The 24,318-nt window shown below is 37.7% G+C and overlaps 2 protein-coding genes across 4 annotated transcripts; one reads left to right on the forward strand and one right to left on the reverse strand.

Annotated features, from left to right (window-relative positions):
* Positions 1 to 2,193: 2,193 nt before the first annotated feature.
* LOC103711865 (bifunctional cytosolic FAD synthase/FAD diphosphatase-like) lies at positions 2,194 to 16,534 on the forward strand. 3 transcript variants are annotated; one of them, XR_015973988.2, is made up of 16 exons: positions 2,194 to 2,663; positions 5,411 to 5,456; positions 5,553 to 5,722; positions 5,877 to 5,994; positions 6,162 to 6,244; positions 6,355 to 6,414; positions 7,582 to 7,836; positions 8,708 to 8,804; positions 9,456 to 9,506; positions 9,611 to 9,691; positions 10,923 to 10,994; positions 12,422 to 12,484; positions 13,745 to 13,891; positions 15,210 to 15,638; positions 15,844 to 15,896; positions 16,082 to 16,534. XR_015973988.2 is itself a non-coding variant. In XM_039114976.3 (16 exons), the coding sequence occupies exons 1-16, from the start codon at positions 2,563 to 2,565 to the stop codon at positions 16,163 to 16,165; spliced, it is 1,539 nt and encodes a 512-aa protein (XP_038970904.2). In that variant the 5' UTR covers positions 2,229 to 2,562; the 3' UTR covers positions 16,166 to 16,534. The 3 variants fall into 3 exon arrangements, 1 of the variants encoding a protein (XP_038970904.2); XM_039114976.3 differs by having other exon boundaries at positions 2,229 to 2,663; positions 15,581 to 15,638; XR_015973989.2 differs by lacking the exon at positions 5,411 to 5,456 and having other exon boundaries at positions 2,531 to 2,663.
* A 3,151-nt stretch (positions 16,535 to 19,685) lies between these two features.
* LOC103711864 (large ribosomal subunit protein eL21z/eL21y) lies at positions 19,686 to 23,662 on the reverse strand. The gene is made up of 2 exons (XM_008798170.4): positions 23,356 to 23,662; positions 19,686 to 20,133 (listed from the first exon to the last, which is right to left on the reverse strand). The coding sequence occupies exons 1-2, from the start codon at positions 23,590 to 23,592 to the stop codon at positions 19,876 to 19,878; spliced, it is 495 nt and encodes a 164-aa protein (XP_008796392.1). The 5' UTR covers positions 23,593 to 23,662; the 3' UTR covers positions 19,686 to 19,875.
* Between the last annotated feature and the right edge of the window lie 656 nt (positions 23,663 to 24,318).

The following is a 24,318-nucleotide window of genomic DNA, read 5'->3' on the forward strand; positions in this document are numbered from 1 at the left end:
ATTTCTCATGCATCTGATGCGTAATCTAGAACGTGTTACAGTTGCCTTCTGTAGGCCAAGATCTATACATTTGGTCTAGTGATATTTCTCGATTGTTTCCCCTTGGCAGCAATGCAACTAAAAGTTGCATAAATGACCTTCGTATGGATCCATATAATTTACTAACATAGAGAGCGAAATGACCACGTAAAACAACGTATTAGCGAAGAGGGACTCGGACCATCGAGGTGGTAGCACAGTGGGAACGGGATTTTGATTTCATCGGAGTGGTTCAGGTTCTAAACGTGCGGGCGTCGATTAAATATGGAGATTGGATGTCCCCCGCTTGGTTTGCCTGTCGCTATTTGGTCTGTCGGTTGCTTAGGTGATGCTGGATGGGAAGGGTATAAGTAAAACTTGTCTGTCCGTATCGAACATTCTCCAGTAGGACGACATTCTCCAGTACGAAGGGAGTCCAGTGGAGGTTGTTATGCGGATGAGGTTCTCACCCCCTTCTTCTCTTTTTGTTAGCAAAAAAAAAAAAAAAAAGACTCGAAATTAGTGAACAATCTATTGATAAAAATGTGATCTTTATTCTAACATTAGGATAGTCGTGAAATAGAATATAAATCATTGTCGCCTGCCTCAAAGATAAATTGTGGTGAACGGAGTTGAAAAGGGCATATAGTAGTCCACTGAGATACGGAGTCGAAAAGTCAAACATAAAACAACTGAGGTGTGGAGTTGAAGGGCGAAGGATAGGGCTTATCCTCCAACGACCAAGAAAACAAAACGATTATGGAAATTTGGAAAAAAATTTCATTATCATTACGAAAAATCTAATGGATCCATGGAATCATCTATGAATACTCAACTGGATGTGGATGAGAATACTGCTTTGCAATTGTGCGGACAGGTGGCAAGACCGCAGCTTTCTACTACGCCCTTTGTGTTTTGAAAGTGATATCTAGGGTTTTCCTTCCAAAATAATCTGGAATTCTAGTGGAAATTCTCCTTAATCTGGGATCAACTAAATGCTCCCAAGTACAGATGACGCACAAAAGTACCAAAAAAGTACATGCGACGTACAAAAGAGACGTGCAGGGAAAGGAAAGAAGGGAAAGGAAGGAAAAAGTGCCCATTTTCAACAGTAAACTAAGTTGAACAAAAAAAAATTGAGAGACCCTTGGAAGAACTTACTTGGTCAGGAGTTCCCTAGTTATTGGAACCACATACAAACTGCAAACTATCAGCAGTCCCTTTGTGCTATGTATGATGTGGATAATTATTTCATCTCCAAGGGGACCATCAATTATTCATCAGGCATCATCTGTGGCCTGACCTTATGAAATATACAAAGCAATTATTTTGAGTTCTTGAGTGGATATCTCATTAGTTACCAGCTCCTGAATTGCAAGTGCCATTAGGTGAACAAAAATTGTTCCTAGGTCCCTAAATAAACAATTATTTACCAGAGCATGAGTTGCAAGTATCATGCCTTGCTGACTTTAGGTTATACAGGGCAAAATCGTTTGTTGATCCCTGAGTTAGTATATTATTGCCTACCGGTGCCTAAGTTAGAAGTAGTACTTAAGAAGTTGTAGGAGTTGCAGGCTTTGTGGAATATGCATAGAAAAATTACTTTTAGCTTGCTAAATGGACTCCAAAACTATTTATCATTGTCGAATTGGTGCAAGCGAAAGCTTCAGAATATCTTAAACAATTCTAAATCATGGTTTTTAGGGAAATATTTAGAACCTGTTTGGATAATTGGATTGTATTTCATGTTGGATTCATGGATTGTATCGCCTGTTGGATTCGAAAAATAATCCCTGTGAGCCTTTTTTTTTTTTTTTTTTTTTGTTCGCTTATCTGAATAGGACCTGCCCAAACAGGCGGCTCAATCCATGATTTCAGCTTTTATGCTGGATTATTCAAACTGGCCTTTTGTGGAAAGTGGATTAATGTATTAAATAAAAAAATTTGCTTTCCTAAATTATTATATCGAATCCATGCATGAACCATGGATATTGACTTCCGGTATATAAGTCCAAGCCAAATCAGTTTCGGATCAATTCGGACTGAATATGGCACCGGTTTCCGGCCAGATGGTCTGATCCAGCCTGCACGGCTTTCCCAAATCCTGCACAATTTCCATCTTTTTGGTAATTAATAACTGAAATCAAAAATAAAATTGGAAGGCATGGAGAATCCGCGGGATAAAATAATCTCACGCCACCCAGAATGCCATTTATGTTATCGCTCTCTTTGGGCGCCTCTCGTCCCCATCCCAATCCCCATTCCCATCCCTTGCTCTTGGACGGTTGAATCGCATCTCTTATAAATCCCCCTCCCACCGATCATTACCTGTCAAGAAAGCAAGAAACGGGCCTTCTCTTCTTCTTCTTCTTCTTCTTCTTCTTCTTCTTCTTCTTCTGCTGCTGCTGCTGCTGCTGCTGCTGCTGCTGAGAGAGAGAGAGGGTGTGATTCTCGGGAAGCCAACCTGATCCGTCCCTTTCTTCCCTTCTCTCTTTTCCTTCCTTTTGGGGGTAGAGAGAGAGAGAGAGCGTGTGTGTGAAAGGGATGGAGATTGATCGAGCTATAAAAGAAAGCAGCGATCGGAGGCTTCAGACCAAGTATAACAACGCCGTCTACGTGATTCAGAGAGCTTTCGCGCTCTACGAGTAAGATGATTCTTCGGCCCTTCTCTTTTGGATCTATCCTCTAGTTTCGGTCTTTCTCTGGGTTTCGGGAGTTTAATTGTGATGTCTTTTGCTGGGGTGAATTCTCGATTGGGTTTTATGGGCTTCTTGTCATCCAGTGGGGTTGTTCCACTGGGTTTTGGGTTTGGGGGTTCTTCTTTTGGGAAAGAACATGTTATTTCTGGCGATTCTTGATTCATGCATCATTAAAACTTTATTATTTTTTTCTCTTTTTCTTAAAGGTTTTTTCTGCGTGAAGCTCTTTTGCATGAATCTATATGCATTTCTTGCTTTTCTGTCTGGGACAAAATTTAGTTATATTTTGGCGATTTTTGTTTCACGCAGAAGCTGGAATTTGATCGCCCAAGTGCTTTATATGCTTTAATGGGAAGATCGATTTGATCTCGTAACGTCCGTGCTGTTCTGTTTTGTTTTTCGTTTTCTTTCTTTTTCTGTTTGGTTGGCTTTCTTGCACTTTTCCTCATGAGCTTATGCATGTTTCTTGGTTTTCTGCGGAGACTTAATTTGATTATGTTTTGGTGATTTTTGATGCGTCACGATTTGGTTGCAGAAATGATTCGTACACAACTATTTTAACAGGAAGTTCGATTTTTCTGAACAACTGTGCTGCTTCTGTTTACTCCCCCGCCTGCCCTCCCTTCTTGGATCTTTTTGCATGAACTTGTATGCATTCTTGGATTGGGTTGAACTGCTGATGCTGTTATCGTTTTCATTTAGTTTAGGTGCCCTTCCCAGGCTTTCTACAAATTATTAGTTTCTTGGGTTAATCTGGTGCTCCGGACTTTAGTCTGGAATTTCTGTAGAACACTACCTAGTTGATTTATTGATAAATTATGATTCTTGATTGCTTATACATTAAACATATAGATGAACCTGTTAGGGCTCTGAAACAAATTACTGAACTTTCTAGTTAATCTCTTCGCATAAGGCACTCCAAAATTCTACAATGGTCTCCTCATGGAGATTGTGGGGTATTTCTTTGTGATAGAAATGAGGTACCTTTTGTTGGGATAGGCTCGTTTTGCTTAGTCCTCGTAACCAGTAATTTTTTTTTTCATGTATCATTCCCTACTCCTTTCACTGGCAACATTCATTAGAGCCGTAAATGAGGTATTGCGACACTTTCTTGGTGATTCCGTGGATGTGTAGTCAGATTATATCCCTGTCTACAGCAAGACGTGGTCCAAACATGTGTGACATCTGGAATCCGTACTGGAGGTCTTGCAAAACGAGAAGATATGTAAAAGATGTCAAAGTGTGAGTTATGCAGCATGAGCAAAACTATTTCCCATTAGCGGTTTCCACATGACGAAATGCCATCCTAAAGGGTTTGTGCAGTTCGAAAAAGGAGATGGAAGTCAATTCTATAGTGATGTTCTAGCTCTGTCGACAATAATACAAGTTTTATTCCCTGAAAAATTCTATCCTGTGATTAGTCCAAGCTTTAGGGCAATTTGTTCCTATTAACCTTTGTTTAGATAAAAAATTTCTGCATTGCATATTCCTGTGGTTCAACTAGTGTTGTAATTAGCTTTGGCAGTTTTAATTAACTTTCTTTGTCATATATTGTCAGCTCTGAGTTATGCTCGGTTCTTGGTTCTTGAGTTATGCTGAACCAATTTTGTGTACACCTTGGCAGTTTTAATTAGTCTTCTGTTTTTAGTATAGTCTCTATCTAGTCACTCTCTTCCATTTTAGTCTAATCTGGATGCCATTTTCTTTTATAAGGTAATCATTAAATTCATTAATAAAAGCAAAATAGCATGAACTGGCTTCAATTTATCTCAAGCTATCAAAGTGGTATAAAACCAGAAAATGAGGTAGAAAATGTATAAATAACAAAAAAGAGTTGCAGAAGAAAAAAAACTCCGCAACTTTAGAACATTTGAGGGGACCCTTAAGAGCCCTCAACAATGGTAATCGAGTACAAGCCTGCTTACAAATGCTGTTGCTAGTATTCTCAGTTGCTCGTTCATCCCCTGCAAAAGCTTGTATAGTTTTTTTGGCTCTCTCCCTAAAGGTTGAAATTTTAGTTATCCTAGACTCTTGGATGTTTTAGAAAGTCACCATTCTTGGTACAGAATTCTAGTTTACTGTTTATGCTTAAATATCTTACTTGATCATGAATCGCTATGTCATATTCATGTAGAAGCCCCTGAACGGGTTTTAGCATGAGTTCTAAACTTCAATCCATGAAAAAAAAATGGGCAGTTTCATTCTGCTGCTTCGAGTATGTTATCAGATGTAGGGACCAATTCTTGTCCAGTGAACTACTGGAAAAGATACTGTTTGAAATCTTCATGCTGTATTGGCACAAATGAGAAGATGCTGATAGATTTCTCCCTCATACTTAAAAATAAAATTCTGGCAAATATAATACCTAGTCTTGATTTTTGCTGTTATTTAAGTTATTTCAAGATGCCTATAATTGATGCAAGAGTGCATGCACATGTGTGCACATGCACAAACACTTGAGAGAAATGGAGAAGGGGTGAGATAGAGAGAGGAAGAGCACACAAGCTTATCCTTCCAGCTGAATCCATGCACATCGTGCTGATAAGAAGTTTGTTGAAAAGCTGGACATATTCACCACAATGTAGTATCGGATTTATATGGAATAACCTAGCATGTTATGTTTTTTCTTTAATATTATCTATTAAACATCAAATTGATTAAACTCTCAACCATTTAAAATTGCCTCTGGACAGGTTTGAACAGGTTGCCTTCAGCTTTAATGGGGGAAAGGACTCAACTGTAATTATATTTGCATGTTTATTTCTCTTAACTTCTGAATGATTTCAAAGAGCAGATTCTGGCATTTTGGTATTTATCATGATATTGATATGGCAGGTTTTGCTGCATTTGCTTCGGGCTGGATATTATCTGCACAAAGAGAAAACAAATTATTCCAATGGGAACCAACCGGACTGCATGCTGAAGTGTCCAATTCAAACTATCTATTTTGAGAGCCCTTGTGCTTTCCCTGAAATCAATTCATTCACTTATGAAACTGCTGCTGCGTAAGAATACCGCTTCCTTTGGTTAGCTGTTTTCCCCTCCCTAACAAGAACTTATTCGAATTTTGCTTTTATCATGGAATGTGTCTTTAGGCATGTTTATTGTCTGAGCTTGTAACATTAAATCTATGTCTCTCGTTTTGCTCCTTTTGTCTAGTTATGGCTTGCAACTGGAAATTATGCGCTCAGATTTTAAGTCAGGTTTAGAATCCTTGCTAAAGGAAAAACCTATCAAAGCTATTTTTCTTGGTACCCGAATTGGTGATCCTAATGCGGTATTTCTCTAGCTTCTTATAACAGCGTTATACCCCTCTACGAAAAATGATGCTTGCTATCATTCAATATCATGATTATGTCTTGAAAAGTTTTACCAAATGTGTGTGATTTCAACATAACAGCAGTTTAGTTTCTACTCAGATTAGTTTTTGTATTGCCCCTTCAGGTTGGTCAGGAACAGTTCTCCCCGAGTTCAACTGGATGGCCTCCTTTTATGAGGGTGAATCCTATCTTGGATTGGTCATACAGGTCTTCCTTTGGTCAATGAGTGAATCCTATTAGTTGTAATTTTTCCTTCTCACCCTCTTTTGTATTTAAAAAAAAAATAGTCTTAATATCATTACTTTTTTCTCCAACAGGGATGTGTGGGCTTTCATTTTGACCTGCAAGGTTAAGTACTGCAGTCTCTATGATCAAGGGTAAAATTTTCTTTTGTTTGACTTTTAAATACCAAATTTTGGATTTCTGACTATCTAATTTCTTGCTGTTACTAGTTTTGGTTCTGCTTCTTATATGTAAATCAAGGAATGCTGAACCGGCCCGTACCGGCCGTTCAGCCCATACCAAACCGGTATCGGCTTTGACCGGTCCGGTTCAGTGTTAAAAACCGGTACGGACAGGTACGGGCCAGTACCAACCAGTATGGGCCAACCGTATCGGCCCGAACTGGCCCGTACCGATTCTAATTTTTTTAGGGCTTTTGGATGCGTGAACCAAGCCGAAGTAGTAGTACCGGTTCGATATCGGTCTGTACCTGTCCAAACCGGTACCGGCGCCCACTGGTACGTCGGTATGGCGGACCTTAAATGCAAGTGTTGTTCTTTGTGTGCTGTTGGGTCCTTAGGAATCCTTTTATTTTGTCATTGCTTCTTTAATATAATTTCCTTCAACTCATTTTCAGAACCCTCATCCTCCATACCTTGGGCCTTTATGTTCATAATGACATCATGCTCGCTTTTGGTGCCACGGAAAAAATAAATCTTGATCGGACCCATGTTTGCCCTCGTTATGTTCGGGGGAGATTCTTGAATGAAAAAAGGGATCCAAACTCTTTGAAGGACTTGAATGAGGATATAGATCTATGACCTTATCATTATTCTTTCTCCGCATGAGCCCATCTATGCCCTTTGTTCCAGAAGACCAAATGACATCGAACAGTTCTTCGTCAGTTATCATCTATTAATACAGATATCCGAACATTTTCCAAGCATCCTAATGAGCTTATTACCAACACTGTCCTAGGTTTAACATGCATGTGCACACTTCTCAAGATTCAGCTATACTTTTTTATGTTTCATCCTGCTCATTACATGTATATAACTAATTAAAATGTTAAAAATAATTCTTTTTTTATGTTGATGTCGGCTTATTAGATGCAACAATTTAATAGTGGATACATAATGCTGAGAAAAAGAAAATGACAACCATGTGTGGGCTCATGTTCTATAGTTCCAAATGCATTGTTGAGCTAACCAACAATTTTGTCCTAAGGACAAAAATTCTAGAATTGTTACCATATCTTTCTTTTCCTATATGAATAACTTGTCTGTTATATCGTATCAGAACTTAATACTTTCTTTGTTTAGATATACTTCCATTGGGAGCATTTATGATACGGTTCCAAATGCATTGTTGAGCTCTGCTGATTCTTTGAGCATGAAAGAAAATTTTAAACCTGCATATATGCTGTCGGATGGAAGACTAGAAAGGGCTGGGAGAGCAAAGAAGATTTCCTCAAAGTGTGAAAGCACTCATGTTCTAAGTAATGGCATGATTAATACTGGTGCACATAGAAGCAGCTCTCTTACAGCATCAATCATCGCTGTAGGTGATGAGATTCTGTAAGTTATTTTCCATGTAATGCATAGTAGTTTTTTAAAGTAACCTACCATTTCTCATGCTTAAAAAAAAAAAAATCTACCGGAGCTTCTGCTTGGAAAAATGTCATTATTTTACTTTCTAAATGCTCTATTAGGTGACTGAAACTGTGAGATTCTGCTTATGTTTGTCGAGTGGACTTAACTAAATTTGATTAGTCAAATAAGGATATTCTAGTTTACTGGGCATTTATCTGCTTTCCTGAAATGGCAATGTAGATCGAATTCTTCATAAGTAATAAATTTTTGTTTTTGTAACTTTTTACTAAAAAATGTTTATATTAAAGCATGAGATGTTTCTCCATTGGAATGGATATACTCCAGCTTTTTCATAAGTAGAAATTCTTTGCCCTTTTACTAATATATCGTGACATCTAAAGGAGGATTTCTCCATTTGGATATCATGAGTATGCTTCAGTTAATTGAGGCATTGCTTATACTTATTTTACATGCAGTGGCCATGTCTTCGTCATGTTAATTTTATGCAATATCTTACTGATCTGTTATGTTCTTTTAATGGTGAGAAGAGTTCATTTAGATAACTGGATGGAGGGTGCTTGGATGCCTTTGAAAATTTATCAGTAATTTCCCAGTCATGGTTAAAACCTCTAGATATTTTCCCTGAAACAACGCTGACAATAGAATGAATGAATCATTCTTCCATGGACCATATGCATTGAAATTTATGTAAGTACGTAAATGCAAATACTTACATACATGTATATACAAACACGTGCATGCTTACGTACATGTTTATATGCAAAATTGTCTCTATTTTGTCTTTTTTGTTGAGTAAAAAAAGCATTTTGATAAAGTTTAGTGCATATGATTTCAGGTATGGGACTGCTGAGAACCAAATAGGAGCAACATTGTGCAAAAAGCTTTATGCCATTGGTTGGCAAGTTACCCACATAGCTGTTGTTCAGAATGATGTAAGATGACTTATGTGATGACCGTTTCTGCTCCTAAATTCATGTGCTGTTCATTTGCAGGATCTAAAAATGGCATAGAAAACCTTATTCTCCTGCTAGTTTCTTTATATATGTACAACTTCCCAATTGTGCATTTGTTCTATAGTTCCCTGTTCAGCATGTGACTAAGATTTTGCTGGAATTGTTATCAGTTTTCTTGGATGTATTGCAATTTGCAGCCCAAATAGATAAATTAAGACTTGCTGGCTACTGTATGTTGAAAATCCCTTCTTACCATGTGAACATATATTGCACGCAGGACTTTCTATTGTTAACAAAGAAAAAAAAAGGTTCAAATGTATAACTTACTACCACATCCTGCAGAGGATTTGCAATTGTGATTTTTCTGCCACTTGGCATTTTTCTCATGATTCATTAATCTCTTTCCTTATTGTGCACATTCTAGTCCTAAACTGCAATATTGAGTGCCCTGGCATTTTGTTGCTAAACTAAATCAATTTTCTTATGTTGATACACATATTCAGAGGACTAAAGATGTTGTCATAATATTAATCTCTTTCCGACACTTGGTCTTTGCTTCACAGCATATAGCTGAGTAGCAAGTTTTCAGTAAGACTTACAAGCATGTACCATTGATTATGTAAAAACCAGGTTGATTCTGTTGCTGAAGAAGTTGAACTCCGGAAGTCTAGAGATGACATGGTTAGGATTTTGCAGCTCTTATTTCTTAATAATTATTATCTCAAGGTTTAACGAAAGTTGAGTTTTGGATTTTTGATAAACTAGTCTTGAACTGTTAATTGCAGGTGTTCCTGTTTGGAGGACTGGGCCCTTTGCATTCAGATGTTTCAGTAGCAGGCGTTGCAAAGGCATTTGGAGTTCATTTGGTGAGTTTCCTAATCTGATAGCTGCATAGCAAAATGTTGTATAGTTGGACATTTTATCCCTTTTTTCAATAACACAGTACTTTTATATATCAAAGAATTCGCTTAATGGCATCTCCTTTTTCTTTTTAGTTAACAGCATGTAACGCACCGACTCCCATGACTCATTGATCATACAAAACTGCTATATGTTCACAAAAATCTCTGAAAAGTTTTCCCTTCTGTGTGTGCGGAGCTGATTCCGATCAAAGAAGTTTTTAAGCGCAACAGAGAGCAAAGTGGTACAAAAAATGCCATAGCTAGGTTCCATGAATAGGTCAGATCATGGCATTTTGGCTCCGGTTCATCTGTGAAATACACATAGAAGGAAGTTTGTGAAGAGTAAAGAGTTATGAGATGGGGGGAGGGGAAGAGAGAGAGAGAGAGAGATTTCTTAGTCATGCAATGTCTAAAGTTTGTTAGTAAGGTCGGAGAAACCGATACCAGCCACCATACCGGCTCTCCGATGGCACGAGTTGGTATTGGCCATGCCGGATCCATACCGACAGAGGGCACGGTACCGTGAGAGAGAGGAAAAGAGAGAGAGAAGGGGGAGAGAGAGAGAGAGAGAGAGAGAGGGAGGTTGGCGGAGGGTGGCGAACGCCGGCAGAGGGCCGCAACAGGCTAGGTCACGGCCGACTCCCCTGTTTCGAGCAAAATAGGAGTCTGGCCATGGCTTCGCCTACCGTGGCCTTGGCTTGTCCTCCACCGACGTCCCGACCTCTCCCTCTCCCTCCCTCCCCCGCTCGCTCTCTTTCCTTCTTCTTCTCCGGCTCCGGCAACGTGTCTCATTTCCGTTGCTGGAACTGTATCAGTGAGCCACCGGTACGGCCGGAACTGTCCGGTTCGGGATAATTCTGCTGACCTTGTTTGTTAGGTGTCGAAAATTATGATTTGTGTTCTCAAGTTTTCATGGCTAGTGTCCAGTGAATGGTCAAAGCTCATATGTAGTGTGTTCTTTGCCATGAACAAGATAAAAATTTTGAGAAATGAAGTATGTACATGTCCAACTATTTTGTTTTAATTTCTACTTAGTTTTCCTTGTAAATTTTTTATTTGGTAATGACAATTTTGAGTAAAACCATCCACCTTTCCTAAGATAAAACATAATTCTAAATCCCATTGATCTTAACTTTGCATTTTCTTCATCTGGTTCTTAGTCATTTTTTTATATGAAATGATTGTTGATTTGCAGGCCCCTGATGAAGAGTTTGAGGAGTCCCTTAGGCATCTTATAGGAGATCATTGCACTGGTGACCATAATGAGGTGATGTGATACTTAGGCATATGTACAAACTGATGTTGTTGCTCTTTATATTAGTTATGAAGATTATGATGCAAATTTAGTTTCCATAGTAGAACTACGTCTCAATTTATATATTCCTGTTTTAGAAATCTTTCCAAGTCTAGCGGAACATTTTAGAGGGTTGCTTTGTAGTTGAATGAGCTTAAATAGTTTGAAGTTTGAACTACGCAAAATCCAACATTCATGGATGGTCATCTCTTGCCCAAAGTTGCCTTGTTCAGGAATTCAGCACTTCTTTCTAGAGTTTTCGCATTAGGTTGAGAGCTTGTAAAACATTATCACAATTTGACAGACCATACCTTGATGGATTCATAAAGTTTACGCCATATACATCGATATGTTTTTAAAAAGTAACTTTAAAGTTATTTCTTGAGCATTAAGTAAATCTCAAATGTTTTGATATGGATTCTCAGGATGGCTGCCAATTTTTATCATTTTTTTTTTGGGATCAAGGTAGACCTTTTTTGAATTTGTAATGCTATGCCAAGTCTTTCCATTATTGTATTAAAAGAAGAAACTAACTTATTAGATCTCTTCCATTTTTTGGACGTTAATTAATATTGCCTTTGTCTGGCATGAAACACCCCATAGACCATCTTATTGCGGTTTTGTCATATTGCTAACTGTGATGGGGAAACATGTATAACAATAGATTTCTTGAAGTCTCATTGCTTACACATGTAGGATAATATGTTTATGCATACTATCTTGTATATTTGGGATTATTTTTAACATATCAGAGAAAATTGTTGTAACTGTCATCTTTATTATGAGAAACACATTTCTTGAGTTAGTTGGCATATGATTGATATCTTGAATAACATATTTGTGCCAATTTCTTCCATAAAGTAGAAATATGGCACAGTGCTTTAAAATTAAAGCAAGGAAAAATAAGAATCTGGAGTATATTAGGATGAGTAACAATTGTTGTGTTAGCTGATTGAACAGTTTCCTCTATTAGTTATTCTTCTCTGCCTTTGAAGACAACAGAGGCATACAGTCCATTTTTTTAGCTCTTATTGTACTGAAATACACATGCTAATAACGGGTTGTTGAAAGTATTCATGGATCTCATGTGCACAGATACACATGATTGTGCTTAGTGATTGATCATTTTTACCGACGTAGGGCAGAGAATATAGCAAAGTTTGCTGATCTTTTTGGTCGCTGTATATTAAATGTTCAGCTTATCCTATCATGCCATTCATGTGTTGTTAATACTTTGTTGGACATTGATATCTCTATTACTGCAAACCCAGATGTTTTATGTTATTAACCATGTCTGGGTACCTCAAGCTAATAATACTAGTAACATAAACTTTAGAATCATTATAATTAGAACATGCCAAAAGATTGCCATTCTAATCCGAAATTTGTTTTCCTTTCAGATGGCTTTGTTGCCTGAAGGCATAACTGAGTTACTGCACCATGAAACACTACCTGTGCCATTGGTATGTCTTTGACCTGGATATGTTTTTTTTTTCAATAAAAACTGTAGGTTGAATAGATGACTTTTCTTTTTGTTTATCTTTTCACTTGGGTAAACTTCGTGCATGTTCTGTTTGATATTCAAATAAGCTCTACCATCCTCAAAAACCACGCATGTTATAATGGGATTCATCATTGTGCTTGACACGAAAAACTTTGTGATGTGAATTATGATAAGTAAAATTAATAGTTATGACAAGGGCATCCATAATAGAGAATGCCAACTACTGCAGTTGGTCAACTCTTTAGGGGCTGGTACCAAGGACCTGGGTTTTAGTCCCAACCTCACCTATATGTCAGCTGGGATTTCTCTTGTCCTACTTCTCAAAAAAAAAAGAAAAGAAGCACAAGCACACACAGAGAGAGAGGGAGAGAGGAGGAGGGGGAGGAGGTGGTGGAGGAGAAGGAGGAGGAAGAAGAGGTACCGAGGACCTGGGTTTGAGTCCCAACCTCACCTGTGTTTGGGCTGGGATTTTTCTTGTCCTAGTCCTCAAAAAAAAAAGATGAAAAAGCAAAGAGAGAGAGAGAAGAAGAAGACAAGGACATCCATAATAGTTATGTCAATCTGGGTATATTAGTCCTCAATATTTGGGTTTCAGTGTTCCTGATGAAACCTACCATTGTGTAAGATCATGCATATGGCTTCTGCTCAAGCATTAGCAGACTAAAGGTGTCTATTGGTATTCCTGTTTGCAAATTGAAAATCCTGTGTCTCATCATAGATCTTTACATCTTCATGCATTTTGAATGTTACTAGCAAGCCTAACCCATTAGCTGAAACACATCCAGACCAGTATGAAGAACTACTATTAGAAAATTTCTTGAAATGCATTGGACATGAATTTCCATTAAAAGATTTAAAACTTTCTAGAAAAAGTTGATGTTATCTGTTTGGAGTATGGATTTCTACCTTGAAAAATGACACTCTTGTTGAGGTTCGAATACAAAAAATTGTTGGAGTGCTACTTGTATATCTTTTAATTTTTATGATGTTTCATTTGATGCTTAATAAGAGCCTCAGAAGATTCTTTTGGCAGTTGTAATTCAAACTGAGTAAAAAATTTACTCTTTTCTTCTAAGCTATGCAAGTTTGGTTGCCATCTTATTTTATTATTTTAGGAACATTACGTGTCGGTGTTCTTGGAATTTAACTATTTTCTACAGTTTTTTCCTGTTTGATCAGTAGCTTGTGTGCCTGAGCATGCAGTGACCTTTTATTGCAGATCAAATGCCGAAATGTAATTATTCTTGCTGCAACAAATGTCAGTGAACTAGAAATGCAATGGGAGTGTCTTCTAGAATTACCAAGCGTCCCCTTGGTGCGGATGGCACCATTCATATCAAAGCATCTTAGCACAACACTTTCTGATGTACATTTCTGTGCTTCTCTTTTATAGACGTGTTGTCATTTTTATGTTTCTTATGCTAAATTCCTTCAATTCTTGAAAGTTCTGTACAATTTCTGAAACTTGGATGTCTTTTCAGTTTCACCATTACTTTTGCACGTGTGTTTTCAAAATCTGCTATATAGCATTCAGTTAAATATACTGTTATATGGTTCTGTCGAGCATTAAAGCTGGTTTCTTATTAGTTAAGTTTGAAATATAGTTTCAGTTAGTTTAGTTTTTACTTTTTAGACTTCATTTTCAGATGATCTGCTTTGTTGTTTGAGTCTTAAGAGGTTTTTATTTGAATGTTTTGAGAGAAGAGAAAGTAGTTTTATTTTTGTGTGATTTTGGTGCTTATATTTGGGGCCATTTTTCTAGTTGGTTCTGGAGTCTTATTTTTAGGTGAGATTAGCTTATATGAATCACAGTTGAGATCTAGGTTGAGTAAAGAAAAGGTTTAAGTTATCATTTAGTAAGTTTTGACAGTACTTAAGCTATAAGAGGGGAGGAGAATGACGTAATATAAGTTGTGCTCAGAAATAATAGATTAGTTTTTCTCAAAAAAGTATATATTGTTGCTTCTTTCTTCCTACTCTCTTCATGTCTCTAATTCTTCTTTTCTCTATTTGGGTGTTTGAGAAATCACCCCAGGTCATATTGTCAATCATCCTCAAGAGTAGGTTTTTGTTCCTTGTGCAGATTGTCTGCATGAGAGATCCCAACTTTTCAGATTTCATCCTTGTTTTTAAATATGAAACTGTTTCAAATTCCTACCTCATGGGTTTCACTTTGATTTTTTGGATTGGTTCTCCATCAGTTTGTCAAGCAAATGGGAGAGTTTTGGAAATGGCAATATACACAATATCTAAAGCTGTGTGCTTGGAAGAGTGATCAGCTGTGTTCCATCAGCTATTGAATATGAAATCAACGAGATGCTTAAGCCTGGGCTTCCTCCATTTTTAATAGTCCAGAGAGTTTTTTTTTGGTGCAAGACCAGAGTGATTTATGTGAATGTTGCTTGCTAAATTGTGATTCTGCCAATTAACTAATGTTTTCCACTATCCATAAATTATTAGCTCATCTCCAGAATGTTAGATATTTAACCTGAAAATAAACTATATATATGATATTCTCTCACTTTTGTATCAGAAATTATGGTTTCTACATCAGCAAATATCTCTTTTGCTTTATTTCGTAATGCATGAACTCTTTCCGTGTGAAGCTTAGCTTAAGATCCAAATAGCCTCTTAATCAACATGTCCTTCAAATACTTGTGACCTTTAACTGTGATACTCTTCAGGGTCTGTTTGGCAACATCCCTGCTGGATCTGGCGGAAGCAGTGGGGAAGAGAGTGCGGATGGGGGAGAGAGGGAGGTAGCACGAGAAGAGAGAAGGAGAGGGTCAAAGGTCCAATCTCAGCAGTATTTGAAAAATAATAAAAAAAACAACCTTTCAAGCTCTTCTTCTTATCTGGTTGGATTTGGGCCTCATAACAGAACCTTCCATCTCTCTTGCCCTCTCCACTCCCTCTCTTCATCTTCATGCTCTCTTCCTGCCCATCCCACCAGATCCTGCAGGGATGTTGCAAGACAGGCTCTTTAGAAAGAAAAAAAATGTCAAGTTTGATTAGATATCTAAATTGTCTTATATTTTCATCCTCCCTTGTGCAGATTGAAACTGCTCAGGTCATATCCAAATTATGCATTGATTTTCCAGATATTTATATAGGTAAGTTTTTCAGCATTTCCATATATTAGAGACAATCAAGCAGTCTTTTTTTCCTCCTTTTGTGCATCTTTGTTTGCAGTCCTTTTTTTGTGTGGGCACACGCACGTGTGCGAATATACATATTTGCTATCTGTTGATTTGTGTAATGGATTTGGCTATAAAAATGATCTTTCTATTTGATTAGTTACGATTCTCTAATGAGCAGGATGCCATCGTAAGTCTAGAGCTGGCCCTCTGATAATAAGTTTTGTTGGGAAGGTACCTATTCCAAGATCTTCATTTGAGTTCCATCTTATTAATTTTCAATCTCTTTTATACCAAAATAAGAATAAAAGCGATATCAAATTTTCCATACTCACAAGCAAATTTGTGCTTTCTTTTTACCCTCTTTGTTAATGTAGAGATTTCTTTTCATTAGCATCTAAGCTTTATATTTGCCTCAGGACAAGACAAGGGTAGAACTGGCTGCTGAGAAACTGTCCCGAAGGTTTCATGCAGGAGCGTTCTGTGGAGTTAGCTGTGGCTGATACCGATGTTTGTCTTCAAATTTTTGCCGGGCAAAGTTTCTGTTCGCCATCCAAAGGCGGATGGTGGAAAGAGAAGCCAACCTGTCCTGAGCTCGTGATTGGAATAAGGCTGTCCTCCAAGCTCTCAGCCAAACTGCACATATATTTTTGAGGAAAGCATGTTTCAGTAATTTTTTCCGTGAGGGATGAATTGAACTGCTTGGAGAGCATCAAAGGTCCGCAACATTTCCTAATCAATTGTAGGCATGACTAATATTTATGTGTCTAGGAAATGAGGGAGGTACAGACGCAAAATTGGTTTTACCGTAATGACATGCAGAATTCAGTCGCCAATTAATAAATGAAGGGATATACACAAGCCCTACAAAAGATGTGCGTGGAACGATTTGTCCTATAGGTTGTGGTGCACACCATAGAATTTGTCGTTGTTATGATCCTGCGGTGTGCTTGTATTGGCCTATATCCTCACCAATGTGATCTCCATTACGGATGGAGGGATGGAGAATTAAGATCCTGTTTAGGAAAGCTGTTGGAAGTAGAGCTATCTGAAGTAGAGCTGTTATAAAAAGCTGTTTGTTGTTTGGTAACTATATTTTTAAAGTGATGTGGCACTTTAACATATGTTTTGTGGCACTTTAACATATGTTTGGCAAACAAACTGAAAAAGTACTTTTATATGATAAAATTACCATAAAGGATATTGCATAGTATTATACAATAGAGCATGATGAAACATAGCATATATTAATATATAATATACGATATAGTATAATATTACTGTAATATAAAATATTATTATTATAATATAGTAATATGATATTGCATAGCATAATAGTAATATAATTATTAAAGTAAATTAATTTTCTATAATATAACATAATATTAAATTATTTAACATAACATATTAATGTATTATGATATAATGTAATATGTATTATATTTATAGTATAATACAATAATAAAAGTATAAAATATTATAATTATTAGTATTAATTAATTTCTCATAATATAACATAATATTAAATTATTTAAAATAACATATTAATGTATTATGATATAAGGTAATATAATATAATATGTATAGTATAATACAATAATAAAGATATAAAATAATATATTATTAGTATAAATTATTTTTTTCATAATATAACATAATATTAAATTATTTAACATTACATATTAATGTATTATGATATAATGTAATATAATAATATATTTATAGTATAATACAACAATAAATAACCATTTATCTGTTTAATAGATTATCTCTTTATTTAACTATTTACAATGGCGACAAATTCACTGTACTTATCAATATCATAAGGATCAGATTATTTGCCACTCACTCATTATTTTTCTTTATATTTATTTATTTATACGTGCATTCGTATATATATTTTTATTATGCATTTATTTATTTATTATTTTATCCATTGAAATATATTTATTTATTATCTTATTTATTTATTCATTCATTTATATAAATATTTATTTATGTATTTATTTATTTATTTATTCTTTTCTTTTATTTCCTTTTTTCTTTTTTTTTCTTCTCTTCTTCTCCTTCCTTCCTCCGCCCCCTTCTCCGTTCTTCTCCTCTCGCGCGGCCGGTGGCACCGGAAGGGGGCCAGGCCGCGGTGGCCGCCGGAGGAGGCCGGGCCGTGGCCGGCGGCAGTCTCGGTGGCCGACGGCGCCGGAGGGGGTGCGGCACTATGGCGGCGGGGGAGAGGGACGGGGTGCAGCGGCGGGGGAGAGGGAGGGGGTGCGGCGGCGGGGCACTGCAGCGGCGGGGGAGAGGGACGGGGTGCGGCACTGCAGCGGTGGGGGAGAGGGAGGGGGTGCAGCGGCGGCGGGGGAGAGGGAGGCGCAGCGGCGGCGGGGGCGGTGCGGGGGGAGGGGTGGGGGTGCTGGTGGGTTGGGAGGTGGGTTGGGAGAGGAACAGGGCGGGGCCGCGGGGGGGAGAGGGCGGGTCAGTTGGGAGAGGAATTTTTTTTTACACGGGGGTATTTTGGTCAAAAATATAGCTTTCCGAAAAAGCCGAAAAAGCTGAAAACAGCATTTTTGGAAAGCTCTAAATTGGAGCTTCCTCCCAAAAGCTGTTTTCAGCTTTCCGCAAAAGCTGAAATAGCTTTTCAAAAAATTTACCGAACACCTATTTTTAGCTAAAAGTACTTTTGGAGGGCCAGAAAGTGCTTTTTGGCCCTCCAAAAGCTCCCTCAAACAGGGCCTAAATCAGCTATTAACGTTGACTTATCTCTCAGTTGCCCCGGGTTTTCTGTTCAAGCTATAAAACAAGCCTGTGGTGGCTCGAAATTAGATTTGACACAATATTGCGAATAGGCCCCCTTTGAGTGTAAGGCGAAAATAAATGTTAGTCGGATGTAAAATTTTTTATTCATATTTATTTTAAACGGGTATGGATATAAATTGGATACCAAAATAAAAATATAAATATGGATATGAATTAAAAAAATTAAACTTAAAGGCCACAAAATTAAAGATATTAGTAGGTGGATAATAAATCGTAATTTATTTTTTTTGAGTGTCATATAAAATTAAATAGAATTATAATAGAATCAAATTTTTGGATATAGATCGAACGATTGCCTATCTATATTCATATTTTTATTCACGTTGAGCTAGACTTAGATACAAAAATGAATCTCGACGGATATTTTCGATCCACTTTCACCCGTAGTTAAGTATCACTCGAGGCTTGAAGGTTCACTAGAAGGATTAAATCCAAGATGGGTTCAAGATCGGCCCAATAAGCTACAACTGATCTCAGGTTGAAATGAGGCTTATAGCCCAAATCTGTGTCCCTATTGATTTTCTGAGTACTCAAAACTGCCCTCCCTTTTTATAGTGCGATGTACATATTTGAGAAGCTCGCCATGCTGCGAATTCCTGGAGAGAATTTGGCCAAGAAGCATGGATTATACAGTCCAGTTGCTTTTAAACCACTTCATGGTTAGAGACTCATGAGCATTTACTACAAACACTACTTATCAACTCTAATAAATAACAGATTTTACTAGAATTACCCGAATCAGTAATAGAAAATATTGGCAGGCTTTCCGTATATCAGTTTCCTGTCCTTGTGCATCCTCCTTGGTCCAGGGAGATGATGGTCAAGGATGAGCTCATCCAATACCCAGAGGAGAAACCTGTCGCAGTGTCGCCCACCCTAGAGCCTAAATTATAACCTACCATCAGTTATATCATCCTTACACTGCATTATTATTTTGTGCATGCAGCTAACTAGGCCGTAGCCTTCCTAAAACAAACGAAACGACGCCCGGACCACCTCAAAATAAAGAACACAGCCAACGCCGGCAGACGAAATAACACGATTGGAAGGGGTATCCCCGGAGACGATTTCTGGCCGAAGAGCCTTGCACAACGACCCATAGGCACCCACCATAAAGCGTGCAAGGCCAACAGTCTGCCGACTTTCATAACAGAAAAAAGGGATGCATTGGAGGTCACAAAACTGAGAAAACAAAATGAAGCAGGCAACTTAAAAATCAAAAATCTGATCACCTTCGACTGGTTAACCAAGTCTCTTAAGCTTTAACCATCACGGAAGCAAATAAAATATTTTCAGGCATCATAGTGCACCAAAAACAAACAGCATCCAACAAACTACCAAGAAGTCCAGAGAAATTAAGGAGAAAGCGCAGGCGCAAAAATCTGAGAGAGATAACATCCTAGTAACCACCCTTGAGATCATTGACCACATCGTAGGGAATTGGAGTGACGGTCTCCAATGTGGCTCCTTCGACCATGAAACCAGGCTTGGGACCCTCGGGCTGCCGCTTTGTGCTGATGATCTCACCACGTGCCTTTGCCTCCGCCTTCAGCTCGTCATTCTTTTTCTTTCTCAAGCGGAAATCTTCCGTGCACCTGGAAGGTTGCACATGCTCCACACGCACATGGATCCTCTTCCTAATGATTCGGTTACCAACCTGGCCATAGAGTTGCATTGAAACATAAGCCAGCATACAAAAAGATATTGGAACTTGACACAAGATAATTCCTAAGCCCAAGTAAATTCACTGGATCAAATCTGCACAACCCACAAAAAAAAAAAAAAAAAAAAAATCTTTCGCTTCCACCTTTTTCTCTGGTTCTCGAAACTTGCAAGTAATTATCATTTTTACAATGTTCCAGCCACAGGATTGAAACTTTCCTCTAAACCTTAATATACGTTGATCAACCTAAACCAAAATTTAATTTCTATTGAGTTCTCAAAAACTTTAATATATATCTCAACATACAGAGGGATGTCCACAGTTCCCATGCTTACATGGTTAAAAAGGCAGAGATCAGTTTCTCTTTTTCTTTAATTTATCAGATGGTTAGAATAGAACCCAGTCACATAAGACCAAATACAAAAACTTCTCAAACTCTCAGTGATATATCATTCCCATACATTACATTTACCAGAAAACCTCTCCCTGTTTGTCTTCATCTATAATCTCTGTAATAAATAACCTCATGAATTCATACAAAAATACCAATATCTATATATTTAAGAGTAAATTTATAATAAGTTTTACCGATCAATGTTATTTAATTGATTGATCAAAATTGTGTATAGGCTTGTCTTCTTAAGGGCGTCCTGCTTAGAGAATCTAGTCAGAGTCAATAATTTCATGTATGGCTTTTTCACAGTGTTAGTAAAAGAACCAAGTGCAGATACATGGTCATTTGATTAGAGCTCATACGCATGGCAGCTAGTCAGACAGATTGAGAGGAGGTAGACGGATAATTAGCTTGTAGTAGAGGAACTCCAAATGAAGTATTGCATGCCTCTACTAATGTATCATTAGGTAAAAAGATCCAGGAACTGCCTCGGACGGTAAGTAAATTATTTGAGGTGGTATAGAATAAAGAGAAAAAAGATGGAGATTGCAAGAGAGTTTGCACAGGTATTGAGTTCAACAATGGTGGCCACGCTAAACAAAAAATATAGGAGGATCATTCTAATATTTACTCAACATGCTATTTCAATGTACATTAATTTAATAAATTCCTTATTATAAAACTGGTGGCAATGAGAAAAAAATTTGACAGAGCAAATCTGTTTAATTTTTTTAAAAAAGCATTCTTTAATCTAGTGTATATACTATATTAAGAGATGATATTTCTAAAATCAAAAAGATTCCATCTGTCAGTTTTTCCTAATTGACAGAAAAACTCTAACTAATTAAATGTTTACAATGGTTAGTTTTAGTAAATACTGAGAAACATGTCCTGTTGTCTCTATCATCTAAAAACTCAATTGGATACTCCTCTCTCTTTCGGAATGTTCAACTTTTTTTCTGTTTCACCCGCTTTGTCATCATTATTGATCAAAGATGAACAACATGAGTTTCATACTATTTGGTTCTCATATTATTCTTGTATTGCAAATAACGAGGCTCCACACCAGTCAGTCTTCTTTTTGTTATGCATCCTTCTTATAAAGTTGTCCTATTTTTCCCTTTAATATTTTTTATTTTTGCGGTAGAAAGTTACAACTTAAGAAGATAAAGTTATCCTGATGTTATTTTCGTTTTTATTATTTTTATATTTTATTTACATATTCTTATCAATTAAAAATATAGATAAAATAACTGAATAGCCACTTATCATTCATAGCATTTCAATGCTAATCATATCAGGCTGAATTCAAGAGATCATGAAAGGCCCGTTTTGCTGCAAGTAATTGGAAGTTTTCATGCAGTTGGGATTACATGTTGGCAATAATCGCAGCATGTGTAATTATATGCTGATGTTTAGTTGCATAATGCCAACTAGTTCTAACTTGATTTAAAGTGCTTGAGCAATCATAATGTAGATGAAGCACCATCACTGCAACCTCAGTTGTTGCAAGCCATCCTATGATCCAAATGGCTATAGGACAGGTAAATGCAACTTAAGAGACTTTTAAGGGGTTCAGTTACATGGTCCACACAGTCTTGCGTCAAACCAAACATGAAAGCTTGTTCACATACTATAACTAGCCATACCAGTTACTCACAATCAAGCAGGCCCAAATGATCATAAGAAAAGACTGCCAGGATGCATTCCAAAATCAGCGCTTACTGCAAAAATTCTTCCAATTTTATAATTGCATATACATGAAGGACTATTACAACATTTGTACCCAATACAGCATTAGGCGATAATCAGAAGCCATGCTCAAGAAAGAAATGTCATCACTACCTTCTGCTGCTTCAACCAATCCTTAAAACATTTGCTAAACGTTACCTATCTTTACTACAAGTTTACAACTGATATCCAATCTCTCCCATAAGCTCCATGTCTTAGTAAGCCATCAGTTCAAAAAATATAAAGATAGAAACTAAATATGTTGTCCCAGCCATCTAAATCTTTCTTACCTTCTCTTGTACCTCCAGACATGTACCAAATACACCCTCAAAAATTCAAAAACCTAATAACTCAAACCCTTTCTCTGCAAATTTCAATCATCACTTTGGTGGCAGAAAAAGAAGTACCACCCTGAAACACAACCCTGAATGTTGTCAAGATAATTCCGACCACTCTTCCCTACTCAACCCACATATGCCATCTCCATAACCCCAAATCTCCAGATGGGAATTTGATCCCCATACTCGCCAATTAATAAATATCTGGCCTCCAAAAAACACTGACTCCAAAATCACATTTTGAAACCAACTTGCAAAACAACAAATGAATCTCCCTAAAATTCAAAAACAAAGAAGACAAGAAGCAACCGCAGAAGAGAACAAAAATCTAACATGCCCCAAAACTAAATCCAAAAGCATCATCACTCACAATAGTCTCTATTAAGCTAATAGTAAAAGAAGCATAGTTTATTACCACGGATAAAATCGCCACCATCAAACGGCGATCCAATGGCAACAAGAAGCAACCAATAAACAATCAAAATAACAACTCTAGACAAAAGAACTAAAATATCACAAAAACATCAAATAAACTCGCTAAACTAGGAGCGGAACTAAGATTAGAAGGCCTCTTATGCATCGATAAGCATGGATCTAACTTCACTCTACCATCTTTTACCAAAGGAACTAATGAAAAACAATAAAACCTCGAAGGAAATCATTTTGATCCTCGAATCAAACCAAGAAGAGAACTGGGCTATCAATCTAACAACGCAGATCGAAAGAAAGATGCGGGACAGGGATCGAGTGGACCTGCTTGTTGATCTCGACGCCGATGGCGCGCTTGGTGACGTTCCAGACGCGACCGGTGCGGCCGTGGTAGAACTTGTGGGGCATCCCCTTGTGGACGGCGCCGTTCACCTTGATGTCGACGTAGTCGCCGATCTTGTACGTCCGGAGGTACGTCGTCAGCGGGATGTACCCCTTCTTCCTGAAGGGCCGCGCGAAGAGATCCCTCGTCCGCGCTCGCACCCCATGGCCGGCCGGCATCTCTCCTCCCTACCCTCTCCTGCGGCTAGGGTTCGAAACGCAAAGAAATGAACGCCCTAGCTAGGGTTTGAGATGCTGATCTATTTATAGAGGGATTAGGTTCCATGCGCCGGTCGGTTCGGGAACCTGAACCGGATCTAGTCGGGTTGGGTCTGAGACTCTGAGTGCACCGAGCCGAAACCGACTTGCTTGAGATGTTACTAGTTATGGTCAAGTCGAGTGGATCCGGTATGGTATTGAACCAGAGGGGCATGGCATCCAATGCCCCATTCTAGGAGTCGCCCCTAAGTAGTTTTAGCATATTATTTCTTGGAGCGATTCCCCTAATTAAGCTAAATTTAGATATTAAAAAAAGGATTTCTCTAATTTTCGCAAAATGGTTTATGAGTTGCATTCGTACTAGAGCTGGGCCGAGCCACACCTTTATATGAGCCCGGCTCGAAATTTGTTTGGGGCCTCAGACCAGGCCTAGGCCCAAAACTATTTGAAAACTCCGGCCCAAGCCCAGACAGAACCTAATTGGAGCAGCCCAAATTAGGAACAAAATAATTGGGCTGGCCTGAACCAAAAAAAAAATGCTTTAAATGACACCCAAAATACTTTAATATCGAAAATTAAGGCTAATATAAAACAAATGAAACATCCAATCAATTAAACATACTCTGAAGCCCGCTAGCCCAATAAACTTATAGGAGACTTAGAGTATTGAACATGCCCATTTTGAAA

The sequence above is a fragment of the Phoenix dactylifera genome, chromosome 16, assembly GCF_051530095.1.
Source record: "Phoenix dactylifera cultivar Ajwa chromosome 16, Ajwa_hap1_PhDact_Kaust_v1.1, whole genome shotgun sequence".
Taxonomy (NCBI): Eukaryota; Viridiplantae; Streptophyta; class Magnoliopsida; order Arecales; family Arecaceae; genus Phoenix; species Phoenix dactylifera.